The sequence below is a fragment of the Lasiodiplodia theobromae genome (genome assembly GCF_012971845.1).
Source record: "Lasiodiplodia theobromae strain AM2As chromosome Unknown scaffold_26, whole genome shotgun sequence".
Taxonomy (NCBI): Eukaryota; Fungi; Ascomycota; class Dothideomycetes; order Botryosphaeriales; family Botryosphaeriaceae; genus Lasiodiplodia; species Lasiodiplodia theobromae.
This window is the reverse complement of record NW_023336467.1, coordinates 476,061-495,288: the sequence shown is the minus strand read 5'-3', so window position 1 is coordinate 495,288 and position 19,228 is coordinate 476,061. Positions and strand designations below refer to the sequence as shown.

Sequence of the window (19,228 nt, the reverse complement as noted above, 5' to 3'; positions counted from 1 at the left end):
GGCACCGACCACGACTCATCTGCGCCTACCAAAGATGGTGCAAGAATCACGTGCGGTGTCGTCATCTACACCATGTATTGTTGCTCGCCTCTTAAGCCCCGCGTAACCCCGGTGAGCATTGTTTTCCGGTCGGACGGCTGAGCAGGAAATTGTGCCCCTCAGTTGCTCTTTCTTTTTTTCCCCTCTTCGCTCTTCGCATCTGCGTTTGCGACCACCACGCGACAACTTATTGCGCAGTTCCAGTTTGTTAGCAACAGTGTTGCGATAGCAGCACGTCATTTGTACGCGCTTGACAACCATTGGACAATTGGAAAAGAGGGGACAGCTGCACGTCGAAGATCGTTGCGTGCGAGAACAGCGACACCATGGTATCGGCACCTGAGACCAACGGCTACGCCCACACCAATGGCCATGCCAATGGCGCGGCACCGAAGAGGAAGATGATTCTGAACGCCTTCGTTGAAATGTGTAAGTTTACTGCTCGTTTTCTAGCAACATACCCCCCTCCTACATGCTTGAACGCTCCTCTCCTTCCCCTCTTCTCCCGCGAATGATCTTCCCCACAACTCCACATCCCAGCATCCCATCATCGTGCTCCACCAAAAGCTCACAAACCCAGGCAGCGGCCACCAATCGCCAGGACTATGGCGGCACCCGGACGACCAATCGATGAACTTCAACGACATCGAGCACTGGGTGGAGCTGGCCAAGACGCTGGAGAGCGGCGGCTTCCACGCCATGTTCATCGCCGACGTGCTGGGCGGCTACGACGTGTACAAGAAGAGCCTGGACGAGGCGGTGCGGTCGGGCGCCCAGTGGCCCGTCAACGAGCCCATGCAGGTCGTGCCCGCCATGGCCGCCGCCACCAAGCACATCGGCTTCGGTGTGACTGTTAGTACTACGTACGAGCAGCCCTACCACCTCGCCCGGCGGCTGAGCACGCTGGACCATTTGACCAAGGGACGGTGAGTTTCGAGCTCCCTCTTCCCCCCTCCCCCCCAATCTCAACACCTGACGAACGGATCACTGACACACGCCAAACAGCTGCGGCTGGAACGTCGTAACCGGCTACCTCGACTCCGCCGCGCGCAACCTGGGCCGCGCCGCCCAACCCGACCACGACGACCGCTACGCCATGGCCGAAGAATACATGGAAGTCATGTACAAGCTCCTCCAATCCTCCTGGCGCACCGACGCCGTCGCCCTCGACCGCGCGCGCGGCATCTACACGCACCCGGAGCGCGTGCGCCCCATCCACCACGAAGGCAAGCACTTCTCCGTCCCCGGCCCGCACATCTGCCAGCCCTCCCCGCAGCGCGTCCCCGTCATCATGCAGGCCGGCACCAGCCGCGCCGGCACCGCCTTCTCCAGCAAGCACGCCGAGGCCGTGTTTGTGAGTGGGCACAGCCCGGCGAGCTGCGCGGCGGGCGTCAAGAGTATTCGCGAGCAGGCGGCCAAGCACGGGCGCGACGCGCGCGCCATCAAGGTGATTGCGAAGGTGTGCATCGTGCTGGGCCGCACGCAGGCCGAGGCGGAAGCCAAGTACGCCGAGTACGCCAGCTACGGCGACGTCGGCGGCGCGCTGGCGCTGTTCGGCGGGTGGACGGGCTACGATATGGACGAGTACGGCGACGACGAGGAGCTCAGGCTCGTCCAGACCAACGCGATCCGCAGCTACATGGAGGGCCTGGGCAAGCACCAGCCCAAGGTCGGCAAGTGGACCAAGAAGGTGCTGGCCGAGCACCTGATCGTCGGTGGCCTTGGTGGGACGATTGTCGGCACGCCTGAGCGCGTGGCGGATGAGTTGGAGAGGTGGGTCGAGGAGGCGGATGTGGATGGGTTTAATATCGTAAGTCTCTAGTTTACCTCCCCCTTCTTCCCCTTCTTCCCCCCTCCCGTCGGCGCGTCACTAATACAGAAGTAACAACAGGCCTACGCAATCATGCCCCAATCCTTCACCGACGTCATCGACCTCCTCATCCCGGAGCTGCGCCGCCGCGGCACCTTCTGGGACGGCTACCCCTTTCCGCCCGGCACCACCCTGCGCGAGACCCTGTCCGGCGTCCGCGGCCAGAAGCTGCCCGCCGACGACCACCCGGCCTCGCGCTACCTCTGGAAGCCGCCGCCGCCGAGGCCGGAATCCGCAGCCAAGTTGGCGTTCAGGGGGCTAGCTGGACTTAATGGTGTTGGTGGTGGGGGAAGTGTGAATGGTAGTGGTGTGAATGGCGCCGTGGCGGTGAATGGTCATGGTGGTGACCACGCGGGGCTAGGTGGTGGTGGTGTGAAGGCGAATGATGGTGTTGTGCCGGCTAGTAGTAGGTATGTGCCGGCTTGGTTGGATAGCGGGTTTTGATTTCGTTTTGAGAAAAAGGGGGGAAGAATCGATGTGCTGTAATTGAGCCAGAAGAGAATTTTCACCAGGAAGGACGGAAGATGGACATACCAGATCGGAAACTTATATGCTGAAGAAAAAATTGAGGTAAATCGAATCTTGCTTAATTCTTCTCAATCCCGTTCATTACCATTCGAAAGAAGGAAAGAGGCATTTTCTCTATGGGCTATCGTGGAATATCTGATATGAAAACGGGAATAAGCACTTCAATTATGGGATGCGTCTGAGGGCGTCGGTAACCTCGAGTAGAAGAAATTTGGACCAACTTACACTTCTCTACTTCGCTTCACCCAAAGGTCTCACTTTCCAGTTCGGAGCAGGGCACAGAAGGAAGCCATTTGAAAAGAGTGAATATACTGGGCCGATCTCATCGACCATGCAGTATGGAAAAGATCGTAATTTTCATACACAAATTTCTACACACAACATACATCCCCCTGTCTCCACCCACCCTCCCGATCCAGTCACTTATACAAGTTGCCCCCTCTCCCACCAGGAGCAGTCACATCAAAGAAACCCCCCCAACCAACTAATAAACCACCCTACCATGCCAAAGCGGCATATCCCTCAACCTCTCCTTCTCCCACTGCACGACATTCTTCTCATCCAACCACGCGCCATCATCCCTAACATCCAACCCATCCACCTCCCTCCTTGCCTCGCCGATCTCGCGCTCACTAATCTTCATCTCGTCGCGCACGATCCACAGCGTAGGCGGCTCGCGCGTAATGGCCGGGTTGACAAAGGCTAGCTTGGCTAGGTCCTCCGGGTAGGGGGGCACGGGCTCGCGCAGCGACGGGTGCAGCGTCGACGCTAGCGCGGCGGGCGACTGCGAGTGCGGCGCGAACCACCGCTGGAAGTTGTCTTTGACCTTCTTGTACTTTTCGTGCCCGTAGATGTCGTTGATGCGCGACGGGTGGTGGATCGAGCCCGCGCGGTGTTGGGTCATGCCTGCGCGCGCGGCGTGGTCCGGCGCGAGGAGCGGCTGCGTTTCCGGGTGCTGGCTGGCGGCTTGGTCGTTGCGAGTGCCGTTATCCTTCTTCTGGTTCTTCTTGTCCTTCTTGTTGTTGCCGTTCTGGGCGTTCGAGGCAGAGGCAGATTCGGAAGAGATGCGGGCCTCGTAATCTGCTTCGGTCTCGGCAAGGAGGTTGCGAGGCAGAAGCTCGGTGAGCGGCGTAAGGGTCTCCCGCATGAGATACTGGTAGAAAATGGTGGCGAAGAAGAGTATGATCATAAGGATCAGCGGTCCGTTGGCGCTGAGGTCGCCATGGATACGGGTCGAGAACAGGCCGATGAGGCAGAGTTCGGCAATATAGATGCCGACAGTCAATTGCTGAAGGGCCTGCGCATAGAAGGCACCCTTCGTGTCGATGTCGGTGGAAAAGACGTAGAAGAAGTTGTACCGCATGGCTAGATAAATGAAGACGAAGCCGACGGTTGCGAATCCGAGAACCAGCGGTGCAACGCACGAGTAACTGATAGCGATGACTGCCAAGTTCGCCCACTTGGCGCACTCTGAACCGTAACCAGGAGTGTCCAGGGTAACATACTTGATGAAGGACTCTCGAGGCGTAGCATAAGGCCAGATGCGGGGCAGAATCTCGTCCCAGAACAAGCCGAGAGGATTGAATACATGCTCGGCACTAATAGCAATTCCGTACAAGACGAAGTACGAAATATAGAAGTTGGATGCCTTGGGAAGATTCTCCGCCAGCAGAGCAGGTGCCAAACGAGGTTCGCGTGCGATTTGACCGAGCACAGCTGTTGCTCCAGACGAAAACGTGGTGACGAGGAAGACCTGGATCAACGAGAATACGAAGAAGTACTGTTGCGTGCGCAGTTCGACCTGAGAAAGCGTGACTGCACCCGACTGTCGAGCAATGTCTGTGAACGAGTTAGCACGGCCCCAACCTCAGAGAGAATGGTTTCCTACATCTGTAAAATCGAGGGACCAAGCTCTGGATAAAGGACAGCAGCAGAGAGGGCAAAAGACCAGTCAAGAGACCCAATTGCTTGCCGTTAAGGTTCTTGAGCCAGGCGAGCCACTTGAACTTCTCCGAAAGATAGTTCAGGTTCGAGATGGTACCAATAAAGGCAACAGGAATACCCCAGAAAATCGTCAAGATGACAACGAATGCAAAAGCGAGCAGCTTCCGGCCAAGCGCCTCCCAGTCAGACATACGCAGGTTCTTCCAGAGAACTTCATTGGGGTGGACTCCGACCTGACGGGGAACAATGCGCTCAGGATGATTGAACGAGACCAAAGTGAAAGCGGCCTGAGCAGCGGACTGCGTCTCGAATTCAATGAACACGGCACCAAGAAGCTTAGCGTCGCCGTCGATGCGCAGCTTTTGGGCAGCCTTGACGGATGGGATCATCTTGCGCAATTCCTCTTGGCACTCTGCAATCGTGTCGAACTTGTTTCCCCAGATGAAATCGAACTTGTCGTGTCTGTGCTTCGGACGGCGCGTAATGGCCAACCAATGGTCTGTGTCGTGATCGTCAGGGTTCGCGTGAGGGTCCTTGATCATCTTCAACCTCTTCGCATTGGCGGTCTTGATGAGTTTGATCTCAGCAGCCTCCAATTTCAACGCGACTTTGTCCATCTTCTCAATCATGTCTTCCAGCTCCTTAAAATCTTCCACAAGCCAGACTGTCTTGACTTCATCAAAGAGGCTCTTGATCCTTTGCTTGTCACAGTAGTGCTTGGGCACCGAAGTGAAGAGGACAGTCCTGGAGGAGATCTTGCTCGAATTCCAGGGCGAGAGTAGATAAGCCTGGCGCAAGTGGATGAGAAAAATGGTCTCCCGGGTGATCATGAACAGAACGAAGCCTGGAATGATTAGTGGCTGGCACGTGAGCGCGAAAATAATGAGGCTCACCAAAGAAGACCCATGCCACAATGGCATGGGCCCAGTAGCGCTTCGGATCCTTGACATTGCTGAATGACAGGATATCGAGTTGCTTCTGTCCGCCTCCTCCAGTGGCATTGATAGGAATGAGAACGGAGCCAACGAGCAGGAAGCCAAAGAAACACGTGACGACAATGATCTTGAAAAAGCGCACGTAAAGGTAAGCATCCAGGGACTGCCAGTTGAGAAGGTCGGTGTCTTCGAAAGTGGTGAAGTATTTGATCCAGGCCAGCCTCGTGTCAGGGTCTCTTGGAGTCTTTTCTCTATATGATGGTGAGACGGCGTTTCGCGTTTCGATCTTAATTGAACACTTACTGCTCTGTCAGGGTATCGATGAAGGTTCTCGGGGCATACAAGCGCCGGAGCTTGCTTCGGAGGAAAACAAAGGTGGTAAGCAGGATGAAGGCAATGAGGACGGAAGGGATCAAAGTGTAAATTAGGCTGTAGACGGATGACGACTTGTCACGATGACTTCCGCCGGCCTCCGGAACCTTGAAAGGGTTAGTGAAGAGTGTTGCAAGAGTAATATAAGCGGTTTAGCGAAATGCCCTCGTATCTCCTCTGACGTGAAAGGCAGAAGGTTACGAACACGAGTGGGGAGCATTGAACCTCTGCTGGCTCGCTGTTCAGACTTACCTTGGAGTGATTGTGGTTCTTCAGGGTGCCGATGAGGTCGTCGGCGACCAGAGGCGACTGGAAGCCTGGGTAATCCATCACGGCAAAATGTCAACAACTAAGGCAACAGCGTCATAAGCCAACCAGAGCTGATCGAGCTCCGACTCAGGAAGTTTGAGTCGACGATGGGAAATCCTGGCAGTGTTTGCCCGGGATGAAGAGTTTTTCAGTGTCGGGCGGGACGCATAGCCAAAAGAGCGGTGATGGTGTTTGCTTGCTGGCTGGACCGCGTCGTCCGCGGGCGCAGCCGCGTCTCAGCTGCGCACGGATCGTGCAGGCGGATGATGTAATCCATGCACGACCGGGGCCGCGCTCGCTCTCAGCCACACAAAAGTCGTGGCCAAGCACTGTGGTGGAGCCATGCCCTCGCCAATCTCGTATCTTCGAGTAATGCAAAGTCAAAATGTATGTTCATTGTAAGACATAAACTATGTACAGGCAGAAGCTTGAAATTCATCTCCAATTCTTCACTCCACTTAGTTGTTGTAGAGGTCGATGGCATCAAGGATCTGTTCATCTGGTTAGCACTAGCTCTTTCGGTATAGTACAGACAATAGAGACTTACGAAGTTGGGGGCAAGGTAGGTGTCGCCCGAGCTTCCCGAGATGCACTCGATGGTGATGGTGTTGGAGCCCGAGACCAGAGTGCCGGCCGGGATGTTGAACGTGTAGATCTCGCCGTTGCCCCTGTAGGTACCACGCGTGACACCGCGCGAGTCGATCTTGGTCGGCGCGCTCGGCGCAGACGGGCTGTAGCTGTTGATCTTGACAGACGGGCGACCGCTGGCGAAGGCGAGGGTCGTGCCGATGCGGAGCGTGGCCGCGCCAGTCTGCGAAGAGCTGAGCGTGAACTTGATCGTGAGCGGCGAGTTGACACCCTTCCAGATGGCCATGGGAACGTCCGTCAGAGCGCTGGAGCCGACAGTGTAGGTCAGAGGACCCCAGCTGCTCATGCGGCTGTCCGACGGGTGCATGCGCTCAATCTTGTCGGCGTTGCGGAAGCCCTGCGGCTGGCCATCCCACTCGCCGATGGTGAAAATGGTCGAGGGGAAGGAGAAGGTGGACGCAATGTTCTTGGTGACGGTCGAGCCTGCCGTCACGGTGACCGAGTCGGTGGCAACCTTGAGCTCATCCTGGTACAGGACCTGGGTGTAGGTGCCAGGCTTCATGGCAGGCGAGGTGAAGGCGCCGTTGGAAGAGGCGTAGACCCAGTACTGAGCGTTGGAGTTGTACCAGTGGAGCACCTTCTGGTAGCTGCTGCCAACACCCGAAGCAGTTCCCTTAACGTAGCCACGGCCAGAGGTAGCGACGTAGCCGGTCAGCTTGAGGTCCTCAAAGAATGAGGCATCAAAGGTGGTAGGAATGCCAGAGCGGCTGAACTGAAGCTGGTAAGGACCGTGGAAGCCCATGCGGTAGCTCTCGGTCTGGGCGTGGTTGGAGTTCATGTAGAAGTAAAGGTTGGTCGAGTCACCAGCGTTGTTGGTGTTGATATCCCTGAAGAAGGGACCGCCGCTGGATCCCTCGTAGGAAAGAGGCTGGAGGATCATGCAAGCATGGATCGCATCATCGTCGCGGTACACGCACTGCACCTTGTCGTCGATGAAACGCTGGCTAGAGTAGAACTTGCTGCGAGTCTGGCCGCTCACGACGAAGACGTCAGATCCCTCAACGGTGCTGCTGCTGCCGGCAGTCGTCGAGACAACGCCATACGGGTACTCGAGAGGAAGCTTGTTCGGGTCAAGGCGGGCGATGAAACGGGCTTCACCAATCGAGGGCTCAGAGCTGAAGTAAGTGCCCATGTAGAGGGCGCTCTCTCCAGACTTCACGATGATGTAGTGAGTCAAAGTGCTAGTGGTGCAAGTAATCTTGGCGATGTTGCCTGCAGGGTGTCAGTGAGGTAAAAGATGAGAGGTGGGAATGGATCGACATACTGTTGACGATCTCCGAGGCCACAGTCGCGGATCCGAGACCAGAAGAGATGTGAGAACCCTTGCCAGAGTATTGGAATTCCTCTCCACGGTACTTGATGGAAGTAATGTCGCAGCTGCTGCCAGAAATGGTGACAATGAACGGATTGGACGAGCCGGCATCGACGACAAAGTTGGAACCCGACTTGGTCACGCCGAAGGCGGCCAGCGCGGAGGTGAAAAGCGAGAGGAAGGTCAGAAACAAAGCGAAACGTGCCATGGTGGCGGTGCCCTCCAATGAGGGATGGGGGCTGCTAAGGGTGAGAGAGAGCCGTGACGAGCAACTAGAATGTAGCAGACCCAGCCCCTGCTTTTGTAGTTGTCAGTATGTGTGGAGAGAGTGTGGCGCCTATCCAGAGAATACAGGGAGGTTCAGCATATTGGTCCGTGGGATGCAGTGGCTCATCTCGGTACGGAGAAAAAGGATGGTGAGGTGAACTTGTAAACACGCTCCACAAATCAGGAGCGTGCGGGAGCTGGCGGTATCCGGCGTAGGGTTGATGTTTCAGAACACCACCGCTCGCTAGTTTATTGGGCGGGGCCAGGCCACGGCCTCTCTTCCCGGAAACTGCAGGAAACAATGCCAAAATAATACAAGCTCCGGCTCACGTGCATACGTGACTAGGCTTTACACCCGGGCGGGTAGGTTTCTGCAAGCACAGGCGAGATCTGGGGTGCAGCTGGTGACGAGTGGGGTAATTCTAGGCTCAAAGAGGGTACTCACTCGGGAGAAAGCAGACCGAGGTGCACTGGAAGTATGCTCCTCGTACATGGCGTGCAAGCGTCCTGTGGGTTGGACCGAAGGGTACTGGTGATTTCGAAGACCACTGTTCAGAATCCTGGTCGGGCACGCTGTCACCCATGGAAAACGATAAAGGAGTCGGCCAATCCACGCATCGCGCGGCCCGGCTAAATCCCTGTTCCTTATGCTAGATGTTTTAAGGTTGGCAGAGAGGAAGCTTGGCAACGCACGATCCCAGCGGAGCATGGAATTTGTTGCGGGTGTCTGGCCCGGCATCCCTAGGAACCGGAGATAGAGTATGCTTAGCCTCTGGGCAAAAGTACTTCCCATTTGCGTCCAAGCCTTTGGGCGGACCCAGATGCTACGCCTGCAATTCCACCGAGGAGCGACGGCGCGACTTTGCGACATTCGTGGGATTATTCGACTGGAATCCGGCCCGCATCGCGCTGGATTTAGCCTTACGGGCCCACCCGCTCGATACAAATGAGAGAGCTGGTGCGTTGCGTTTTCGGCATTAACAAGCCTCAAATCCGGAAAAGCGCCAAGGGCGAATGGTCCAGAGCGTGTACCGTTCCTGTGGAGGCATGTTTGTTTATAGCGGACTTGGACCCAGCAGGCGCTCCCTGCGACGAGCCACAGGCTTGGCAGGTTTTATCCGGTAACGCGCATCGTAACCGATGCCGGACGCGTCTAGAACGGGATGCAAAGCTCACGGACGCGGCAGCGGCATAGTGAATAATGCCGAAGACACCCCATATACCCGTAGACCGTGTAAAAGCCACTATTCTTACGAAATGAAGTGATGAAAAGGCGAGAGAAAACTAAAACCAAGCGCGCAGCCATCACGACACCACGGCTCTACCCGTTCGTTGCCGCTTTACCCCTGGAAGTGACGGGCACGTGGTGGGCGGCTGGGCTGTGAAACATCAACGACTTTTCTGAAACAGGGTGGGGGGAGGGTCCGAAAGACGGCCGACAACTGGGCTCATCGGATGCCAAGGTTGAAAGGAGAGGCACGGGAAAAGGAAGGTGGTGATATGCCCACAGACTCTGCTGTGATGGAGCCATCAGCGAAGCCCGTGTTCACGGCCTCTTTAGTACGGATTCATCATGCGTGACCGGTCATGGGGCTGATTCGGCATAAGCCGCTAGAATGACGAAGACACACCGTGCGGAAAATGGCAGCGAAGCCGGGGTCGGAGGGCTGACGGGATTAGAAGGTTAGGAGATGTCGGTGATTGTGCATGGAAACTCGCTCGCTTCCTGCCGCTCCCGCATAGGTTGCCCTGCCAAGCCGTGCACGAGGCCCTGAATTAAGAAGACGGCCAATGGTACAATTGCGTTGTGAAGTATCCGAAGAATTCGCTGCCCTGGAAGGTGTTGTTGCGTAAAAATCGAAATAATCGACCGGGCGTTATCCCTCAAAGAGAAATAGTCAATCGAGCCTTCCAACTTCCGTGCTCATGATCCCTCGTGCCAGTGTTCCTATGCACTTTCCAGTTGTAGTAGTGATCAGCGGGGGCGTCTTCGGAGGCCGACTCGTCAATAGCCCAACAGCCTCTGGTTATAACCTCGTCCGGGCCGCGAAGCTCAGGTACAACCTTCTCAGTGAATCTCAATACCTACAAGGTGCTGTGCGCGCTGGCATTATCCGTGGCATCCTAAGAGTCAGTCATTCATAATTCCAATGCATCGATCGAGGATACAGTAGATTGGCCTCAGTGGTCTGGTGGCATTCCGTATCCATTGCTACTCTCCGCTATCATTCTATTCTTCAAATGCAGGGTTGGTGGATGCATATCGCTTAGATCCGGAAGATGCGCTCCATGATCTGCATGCCGTCGATCTACCCGCAGCGGTATCGTTTCTTGTCATTCAATCATTTCGTCATGGGATGCGTCGTTTCGACAGCGGATCCGTTCCAGTGTCGTGCCGGAGTTCAGGCGGACACTCCGATGAAGGCGGACATTGCTTTCACAGCGTCGCCGTCATGGGCCTTGAGGAGCTCGGTCGCTTTCGGCTTGGTCAACTCCAGCTGTTCAACCTGCACACGAAGTGCCTTGTTAGCGCTTGCGCGCAGATACCGCTCGCAGAAGGGGAGCGTACCAGCAGAGCAACATCTGCAGGGTCGACCTTGACGGCCTTCTTGACTTCCTGTGTTTTGCTCTTGTCCTTTACGTCCAGACTCTTCATAGCCTTACCCAAAGCTTCCGTGTCGACGTTCTTCTTCGGCGCGCCGTCGTCCTCGCGCTGGGCGGCGTCCAGAGTCGACATGGCCGCTTGCGCTTTGCGGTCCTCGGCAGAAGCGGGGGCGGGCGGTTGCTCGGCGCCCTCGTGCACGCCTGCGGGTTGTGGTTCCTCGGCCATTGTGCGATGCGGGAGTCGTGTTCAAGAACGGGTAGAGTGGTTGTTGGAGGGATGGCTTGCAGAAGGCGGGTAGACGTCACAGCTCCAGCGGCCAAGCGAGCGCGCCAGTGGCTGGTTCGGGTCCGGAGCTCCCGTGCCACGGTCCACCCACCTGGCAGTACAGTCATCCAACCAATTCTTCTTTTCGCCGTCTTCTACTGCTCCCTTCCTTCCGCTCTAACACTTGTTGAGCGCAAATTTACTCCGGCTCCACGTCGTTTGCGTCAACCGTCTCACGAGAGACCGTAAGCGCTGCGTTTCTACCGTCTCACGGCGGCGCGCATTTCCAAGTCAAGCATTCCAGCGACACCCACCACCAAGGTACCACACTTTTCTTCAGCCTTCTCTGTTTCTACCCATACTATAAGTATTTCTACATGCTCCCGTGTTTTCCTTTTCGTCCCCACACTACTTTCGCTATCCTATTTCCTTTCAAGCCACCGGCACCTTGTTCTGACAATGTCTCCCTTTTGCCTGCACTCGTTCGCAGTCCCTCTTGCCTTCTTCCTCATCCTGGCCCTCGTGTGGCGCGAAGTTCGCAAAGATCGTGCACATTACGAGTCTCTTCACCCTTCTGAAAAGACGGTGGCTCTTGCGATCTGTCGAGACGCTCGCCGTAAAGAAGAGGAGATAGGCTTCGACGCATACGTACATAACACTACTAAAGACACCTCTGCAACTCACTAACACCGGTACAGGACGAGAAAGCCGAAGTTTCCGCGCGGAGCAACGAGTCCCCTGTTTACAAGCACATCCGGAAAGACTCGAGAATTGACTAGCCGCTTCAACCAAAATGACCAATTCAACTGAGAACTCGGCCGCGCCCAATGGGGCTGCAGCTGAATGGACACCGTCGTGTATGCCTGTCTAGAATCATTAATAATCGAAGAGAAGTTCTGACTCCTGTAGCCTGGCGCTCAAAGCCTATTGTGCAAGCCATCACCTATCCCAACCCGACTGGCCTTGATCCTGCACTTGACAAGCTTCGCAATCTTCCCCCAATCGTGACGCCCACTGAGATCACGAAGCTCCGCTCACACCTCAAGCGTGTTGCTCTTGGCGATGCCTTCTTGCTGCAGGGTGGTGACTGTGCTGAGCTCTTTTCTTACTGCCAGGATGGCCCTATTGATTCCAAGATCAAGCTCTTGCTCCAAATGTCCTTGGTCCTCATTTGGGGTTCCAACAAGCCAGTCGTCCGCATCGCACGCATGGCCGGCCAGTACGCGAAGCCTCGCTCGAGCGCTATGGAGAAAGTCAACGGTGTCGAGATCCCAAGCTTCCGTGGCGATATCCTGAACGGCTTTCCTCAAGACCAGCGGAACCCGGACCCCGATAGGCTTGTTCAAGCTTACTTTCACTCGGCTGCCACGTCGAACTACGTTAGGGCGCAGCTGTCCAGTGGCATCGCCGACCTGCACAATCCATTCGATTGGAGTCTCGGCCATGTTAGAGATGACAAACTGCAGGCGCAGTACTCACACATCGTCAGCAGCATTACTGAGTCGCTTCGCTTCATGCGCACTATCGGCGCCGATACTGCCGGTCAATTGGAAACGGTCGAGCTTTACACCAGCCACGAGGGCCTCGTGCTCGAGTACGAAGAAGCTCTGACGCGCCGTCTTCCTCGGCCGAGGGGTGCTGGTTCTCGAACTCAGGTCCCGCCTAGCGAGGACGGAAAAGCTTGGTACAACACAGCCGCACACTTTCTTTGGGTCGGCGATCGCACACGTCAGCTGACGCACGCGCACGTCGAATACTTCCGCGGTATCGAGAACCCTATCGGCATCAAGGTCGGGCCGTCGATGAAGAATGAGGAGCTCATTGAGCTTCTCAACATCGTCAATCCGGACAAGGAGATTGGAAAGGTGACTCTCATCACACGTTACGGAGAGGACAAGGTTGAGAAGATGCTCGGAGGACACATTGAGGCTGTTAGAAACAGCGGACATGTCGTAGTCTGGCAGTGCGATCCTATGCATGGGTGAGTTCCGAATGCCCCTGGTGACAAGATCGTTGCTGACGCTGAATATAGAAACACGCGCTCCACCGAATCGGGAATCAAGACCCGCCACTTCTCTTCGATTCTTTCCGAGGTCGCTTCTGCGCTGAAAATCCATCAGCAGTTGGGATCTTTCCTCGGAGGTGTGCACCTTGAGCTCACGGGTGACGCAGTCACTGAATGTCTTGGTGGAAGCGAGGGTCTTGATGAGGATGATCTGAGCTTGAACTACACGACGTACTGCGACCCGCGCCTGAACGAGAAACAGGCCCTTGAACTGGCGTTCCTAGTTGCAGGTCATTTCCGTGAGAAAGAGGGTGATAAGTGAGGGGATATTAGCCTGCATCGAGAGATCTTGCATGATGAAGGGAGATGATGGTATTCGGTTAGTCAAAAAGGTCCGGTACAAGACCTCAAAAGTATTTGTTTCAGCAGGAATTGAAAACAAAATCATGGTAACCTCAGGCCAAAGCCTTTCTAGTTGCTACCTTACGGAATACAACATGTATGGCAATCTCTTTTGCAGGCGGAGAGTCAAAAGAGCCGTTGAGATAAGAATGCAGAGGTTGCAGATATGTAGAGGCTTGATGCCGACGAAGCCGTGATAGGCCGATAGTCGATATCCCGCTCCTCGGCTCGCATCCTTGTATAGCCCGTACCTGCATCAAGCCTTCTGACGCTCCGTTAGTTAGATACCTCCGACTTCTGCCCGATCAAATCACCCTAACTCTCAATTGATTAGCACAGAAAAGCAGCCTGCTTCGAATTATTAGAAGACTTGATGTGTCTTTGGGAAAGCGATTCCGTCGGTTGTACCTGCCATAAGGAGAAAGGAGCTTGGGCCCGGCGGTTATCAGTCCCCCTCCATTATCAATCTCGAACCCCACTGTAGGGCATTGCTACACAAGCTGCAGAAAGTTGCGACTAGTAATCAGCTGCTGTCTCTTTTTCCCTCAGTTACCGCCATGCCAGCCCCTCAAATAACTCCACCACGGGTTCCTACAGCTCGCCATTCCACTTCATCCCCTCACTTCAACAGCTTACCTCGGTCATTCAAAACTTCTTGACCCTTTTGCTGAATATACTACCAAGCATGGCTTCTCCAGTCCCTGTCCCCAACGGGAAGCCCTGGCAAGAAGTTGCCGCGGCCCTCCAAGCCCACCGCGACACAACCCTCGCCGCCGTAGAGCCCCCTCTCTCCAAGCTGCCAGACACACTCCCTCTCAACACCACCTCCCTACCCTCTCAGTTCCTCACCTCGGAAGAAGTCTCCATCACCGAGACGGCCCCTGAGGACCTCCTGGCCTCGCTCGCCGCCGGCAAGCTGACCTCGACCACCGTTACACGGGCCTTCCTCCGCCGCGCCGCGCTAGCACAACACGCCACAAACTGCATCACGGAGCTGCTCCCCGCGCGCGCGCTCGCCCGCGCCGCCGAGCTGGACGCGCACCTAGCCACGCACGGCAAGCCCGTTGGGCCGCTGCACGGGCTGCCGATCTCGGTCAAGGAGCACGTGGCCATGGGCGACGGGTTCAAGACGAACGCAGGCTTCTGCGCGTGGGCGGACCACGAGGCGCCGCAGGCGCTCATCCTCGAGATTCTCTGGGCGGCCGGCTGCGTCTTCTACGCGCGCACGACGCAGCCGCAGACGCTGATGCACCTCGAGACGTCCAACAACATCTTCGGCGTCACCGTCAACCCGTTCAACACGGCGCTGACGAGCGGCGGGTCCAGCGGCGGTGAGGGCGCGCTGATCGGCTTTCGCGGCAGCTGTCTGGGCGTCGGCACGGATATCGGCGGCAGCATTAGGAACCCCGCGGCCAACAATGGCGTCTGGGGCCTCCGTCCGACGGCTCACCGGCTGCCGCTGGCTGGTGGCGTGGCGACGATGAAGGGGCAGGAGCAGATTGTGCCTGTTATCGGCCCGCTGAGCACTAGCTTGGAGGGAATCAAGGTGTTTGTGAAGACGCTGATTGATTCCAAGCCGTGGTTGAGACAGGTCGACTTGGTTCCGATGAAGTGGAGGTACGACGAAGATTGGTTGCCCAAGGACCCGGAAGGGAAGAGGAGGTTGAAGGTTGGTGTTTTGTGGGATGATGGTGTCGTGAAGCCACACCCGCCGGTGCTGAGGGCGCTGAAGGAGGTTGTGGACAAGCTCAAGGCGGCGGAAGGGGTTGAGGTGGTTGAGTGGACGCCCTATAAGCATGACCTTGCTTGGGAAATTATTGTAAGTTCCTCCATCTTTTGGAGTTTTCCAAGCCGGACTATATCTTCGCTGAAGATATCGATTTCCGCTTCAACTCCTATTTTCTGAAGGCTCAGTTCAGAGCTGACAATAACTTTCAGGCAAGCCTCTATTTCAGCGACGGTGGCCGGGAGGAGGCAGCAGCAATCGACGCTTCTGGCGAGCCCTGGCGGCCACTCTCCAAGTTCATCCTGAAAGAGAATCCGCACGTACCCAAGGAGCCTTACACAATCCCTGAAGTCTGGCGTCTCACGAAGCTGCGCGAGCAATACCGCACAGAGTACGCGGCGCACTGGAATGCAACAGCTACGAAGGATGACGGTTCAGATATGGTGGACGTCATCCTCTGCCCGGTCGGACCTGGTGCCGCACCTCCAGTCGACAACGCGAAGTATTGGGGCTACACGAGCCAATGGAACCTGCTGGACTACCCGTCGCTCGTTTTCCCGGTGAGTTGGTTGGATCGACCATGCAAGAACAACACATGCTGACTTGCAGAAGGTCACAGAAGTCGACACGACAGTCGATGTCAAGGACGAGGCCTACCAGCCCCGCAACGATCAGGACGCCTTCAACCACCAGCTTTGTATGTTGTCCAAGCTCTTGATCTTCATTCGGGCCTTTTTGACTTACTTATTTTGGTGATACAGACGACCCTGAGGTCTACCGTGATGCGCCGGTGTGCTTGCAGCTGGTGGGTCGGCCTTTCGATGATGAAAAGGTATTGCAAGCTATGGAATACATCGTGGATAAGACGGGTGTACCTTTCGCCGGCTTCGGAGTTAAGAAGTAAAGAAGAGGGCCCAATAAAGTGATCCGGAAGGAATCCCAGGTACCGGGGTCAAAATGCACGGAGCGGAGATTTACCAATAGCGACATAAAATTGTCCGCATGATGTTTTCCAAAACGCACTCTCATTTGACAAGCTTCTAGACCGGTAATCCACTTCCTAAAACAGTATTCCTAAGCGCTGCTCCCGTTCGTATGGGTGATGTTGCTGTGACAGCCGCTGCATGTCATACTGCTGCAAATCCAACTGCACATCAGAATTAGCCCAGGACAACTTACCGCTGCCGTTATTCCCGGGCGGAAGGCGCTGTGTAACGATACCTTTATATCTACTTTAACCAACCACGCAACACCACAAATATGTTGTTAGAAAGGCCAGACAGCCAGACTACACACAACATATGCGGCTACGTAGTCTGTGCTGCGGCGGGGGGCCCACAAACGTACTCACCGTTCGAGATCTTCTCCCTCGAGCCGCGAGGACCCGATTATTATTACTCGGGTGCTGGAGCCCAAAAGAATCCAGAATCTCGAATGATGTGGCGGCGGCAGAGCAGCGGGGGCGGCGGAGTCGTGTCTCTCAGCATCGCGGATTGCCCAATGCGGAAATTCCGCACCACGTCTCCAGTCCACGGGCCACTGGGTCAGGCCCTTTCTCCGGGCAGTGATCCTCTTTTTCTTTTTTCCCCTTTTCTGCGGGGAGGGTGGAACGTGCCAGTGATGGGTTTCTTGTCATGGGCAATTGGTGTGAGAGCGAGGCTGATGCCGTGCCACGACATTGTCCACACGACCTTCCTCCTCTCCCCCAACCGGAAACCAATTCGGGCATCCCGGACGGATAGTAGCTCGAGCTCTCCCCTCTTTTTCGCCCCCTAAGCTTCGGTGGCTTGGTGGGAGAGTCGGCAGCGCGCAACGGGCGCGGCGGCTACTCAATGATTGCCGGGCCCGCGTGACGAGGCGCTCTGGTTTTCCTTTGGTTGATGCAGCTGCGCTGACGGTCTAGACGGAGGATCAGGAAGCGCGGCAAGTAGCTGGCTAGCTTTACTCATGGGCGAAGAAATATAAAGCAAAGACGCTCTTCCTTGGGGGCGTAGAGAGCCTGCATTCTGCACCTTGTTCTGCCGTTGATCTCCAACATCGCTTTTTGTTGTTTCTGGGTTTCGCCCCCCTTGCTGATTGCTTGCGTTGATCTTGCTTGCACGCGAGCGTCCATCTCAGATCTACACTACCTCTCTAGCATCCCGCGCGCCTGAGAAGGAAACCAGAGAAAAAAAAGAAAAAAAAAGAGATCTCTCTGCGGCTCATTCCTCGTTGCCACTTAGCTTCAGAGAGGTGCGTCTACAATCTTCACATAATTCGAGGACGCCTGTCTCATAATGAGTCCTTCGCAGCCAATTGCCCTCTCCGTGTTCCAGCAGGGCTTCCGCAAGGGCGACAGCAATTACCCGAACGAGTAGTCCGCCGATCTTACCATCCCACCATGCCTTCGCCGACGACGACCGTCCTTCCCCGCGCTCTTCTCCGCACGTTCGCGTCGCTTAGTACCCCACGCCACCCCGCAATATCAATCCCAACCCTCTCCTGCAGGACGACGGCCGCATCCGCACCAGCAATATTGCCAAGAATAGCAAGGGCATCGGCGACCACCACACGCAGCTTTTCCGCTTCCGCCGCTGTCCGCGAGCCGCCGCGCGAGTTCGAGAGCGACAACAATGCGCCGGCGCCGCCCGCCGCCGACAAGGCCAGCACGGCCACGGCGTACCTGGGCACGCAGAAGCGGCTGCCCGAGTTTAGCCTGAGGGACAAGGTCGTGCTGGTGTCCGGTGGAGCGCGCGGGTTGGGATTGACGCAGGCGGAGGCGCTGCTGGAGGCGGGCGCGACTGGTGAGTTTTTCTCTACGTTCTTCGCGCTCTTCCGTGGAGGGTTCCAGTGGGAGAGTGATCATTCACCCACTATACCATCCAACTAGGCTCTCCCCTAGTCTCGTAGTTTTCAAGAGAGACGCCGAATTGCTAACCGGGGACCCCAAAAACCAGTCTACGCCCTCGACCGCCTGCCCATCCCCTCGCCCGACTTCGCCCCCATCCAGGAGCGCGCGCGCACCGAGCTGGGCACCGCGCTGCACTACCGGCAGATCGACGTGCGCGACGTCGCGGGGCTGAACAAGATCGTCGCGGCAATCGGCGACGAGCACGGGCGGCTGGACGGGCTCATAGCGGCCGCAGGCATCCAGCAGGAGACGCCCGCCCTCGAGTACAGCGCCGAGGACGCCAACACGATGCTCGAGGTCAACGTCACGGGCGCCTTCATGACGGCCCAGGCCGCCGCCAAGCAGATGATCCGCTTCGACAACGGCGGCAGCATCGTCATGATTGCCAGCATGAGCGGGACGATTGCGAATAGGGTATGATTGGAATAATACTTGATGCTTAGAAGAGAAGGAGAAGAGAGGCTAACGATACTTCAGGGCCTCATCTGCCCGGCCTACAACGCCAGCAAGGCCGCCGTCATCCAGCTCGCCCGCAACCTGGCCTCCGAGTGGGGCGCGTACGGCATCCGCGTCAACACCATCTCGCCGGGCTACATCGTCACGGCCATGGTCGAGGAGCTGTTCAAGCAGTTCCCCGAGCGCCGCACCGACTGGCCCACCCAGAACATGCTCGGCCGCCTCAGCGCGCCCCAGGAGTACCGCGGCGCCGGCGTCTTCCTCATCAGCGATGCCAGCAGCTTCATGACCGGCTCTGACCTGAGGATAGATGGCGGGCATGCGGCGTGGTAAACTGGAGAGAGAATGAAGGGGACATATGGGGCTAAGAAATGAGAATATAGGAAGAAAGTTGGAGATGCTCTCTTTCATCTTTCAATTCATGAATCATCATCATTGAGCGAGGCGCTTCGTATAGTACATACATACATATCGAACGTACAGAGTCTCTTATTAGTAACGAAAAGTCCTTTTTCTCGTACTTTGAGAGATATCAGCACTTTTGACGCTTTTTGCTGAGTAGAGATATATGCCGCCCATGGTGCTCGATTGACGACGCACCAATAAGACTGCCGGGTTGCTCCGTGGTTCTTGATCGAATACGGCCAGTTCTTCCA

The 19,228-nt window shown here is 56.3% G+C and overlaps 7 protein-coding genes across 7 annotated transcripts; 4 read left to right on the top strand and 3 right to left on the bottom strand.

The window, feature by feature from the left end:
* Positions 1-365: 365 nt before the first annotated feature.
* Positions 366-2,353, top strand: LTHEOB_8370 (Luciferase-like protein; the record flags this gene model as incomplete). Its single annotated transcript, XM_035517840.1, has 4 exons — positions 366-468; positions 620-965; positions 1,045-1,849; positions 1,931-2,353. The coding sequence occupies 4 exons, from the start codon at positions 366-368 to the stop codon at positions 2,351-2,353; spliced, it is 1,677 nt and encodes a 558-aa protein (XP_035370490.1).
* A 568-nt stretch (positions 2,354-2,921) lies between these two features.
* On the bottom strand, positions 2,922-6,018 carry LTHEOB_8369 (uncharacterized protein; the record flags this gene model as incomplete). The annotated part of the gene is made up of 5 exons (XM_035517838.1): positions 2,922-4,276; positions 4,326-5,225; positions 5,275-5,567; positions 5,620-5,795; positions 5,941-6,018. 5 exons carry the CDS (start codon positions 6,016-6,018, stop codon positions 2,922-2,924), a joined length of 2,802 nt encoding a protein of 933 aa, XP_035370489.1.
* Positions 6,019-6,455: 437 nt separating this feature from the next.
* Positions 6,456-8,165, bottom strand: LTHEOB_8368 (Galactose-binding domain-containing protein; the record flags this gene model as incomplete). Its single annotated transcript, XM_035517837.1, has 3 exons — positions 6,456-6,488; positions 6,545-7,857; positions 7,910-8,165. The coding sequence occupies 3 exons, from the start codon at positions 8,163-8,165 to the stop codon at positions 6,456-6,458; spliced, it is 1,602 nt and encodes a 533-aa protein (XP_035370488.1).
* A 2,461-nt stretch (positions 8,166-10,626) lies between these two features.
* LTHEOB_8367 (uncharacterized protein) lies at positions 10,627-11,054 on the bottom strand (the record flags this gene model as incomplete). The annotated part of the gene is made up of 2 exons (XM_035517836.1): positions 10,627-10,731; positions 10,794-11,054. The coding sequence occupies 2 exons, from the start codon at positions 11,052-11,054 to the stop codon at positions 10,627-10,629; spliced, it is 366 nt and encodes a 121-aa protein (XP_035370487.1).
* An 832-nt stretch (positions 11,055-11,886) lies between these two features.
* Positions 11,887-13,420, top strand: LTHEOB_8366 (Phospho-2-dehydro-3-deoxyheptonate aldolase; the record flags this gene model as incomplete). Its single annotated transcript, XM_035517835.1, has 3 exons — positions 11,887-11,950; positions 12,003-13,074; positions 13,126-13,420. The coding sequence occupies 3 exons, from the start codon at positions 11,887-11,889 to the stop codon at positions 13,418-13,420; spliced, it is 1,431 nt and encodes a 476-aa protein (XP_035370486.1).
* A 765-nt stretch (positions 13,421-14,185) lies between these two features.
* On the top strand, positions 14,186-16,130 carry LTHEOB_8365 (Glutamyl-tRNA amidotransferase subunit; the record flags this gene model as incomplete). Its single annotated transcript, XM_035517834.1, has 4 exons — positions 14,186-15,319; positions 15,439-15,786; positions 15,839-15,923; positions 15,988-16,130. The coding sequence occupies 4 exons, from the start codon at positions 14,186-14,188 to the stop codon at positions 16,128-16,130; spliced, it is 1,710 nt and encodes a 569-aa protein (XP_035370485.1).
* A 1,476-nt stretch (positions 16,131-17,606) lies between these two features.
* On the top strand, positions 17,607-18,905 carry LTHEOB_8364 (Short chain dehydrogenase; the record flags this gene model as incomplete). Its single annotated transcript, XM_035517833.1, has 3 exons — positions 17,607-18,009; positions 18,163-18,530; positions 18,594-18,905. 3 exons carry the CDS (start codon positions 17,607-17,609, stop codon positions 18,903-18,905), a joined length of 1,083 nt encoding a protein of 360 aa, XP_035370484.1.
* Positions 18,906-19,228: the final 323 nt, after the last annotated feature.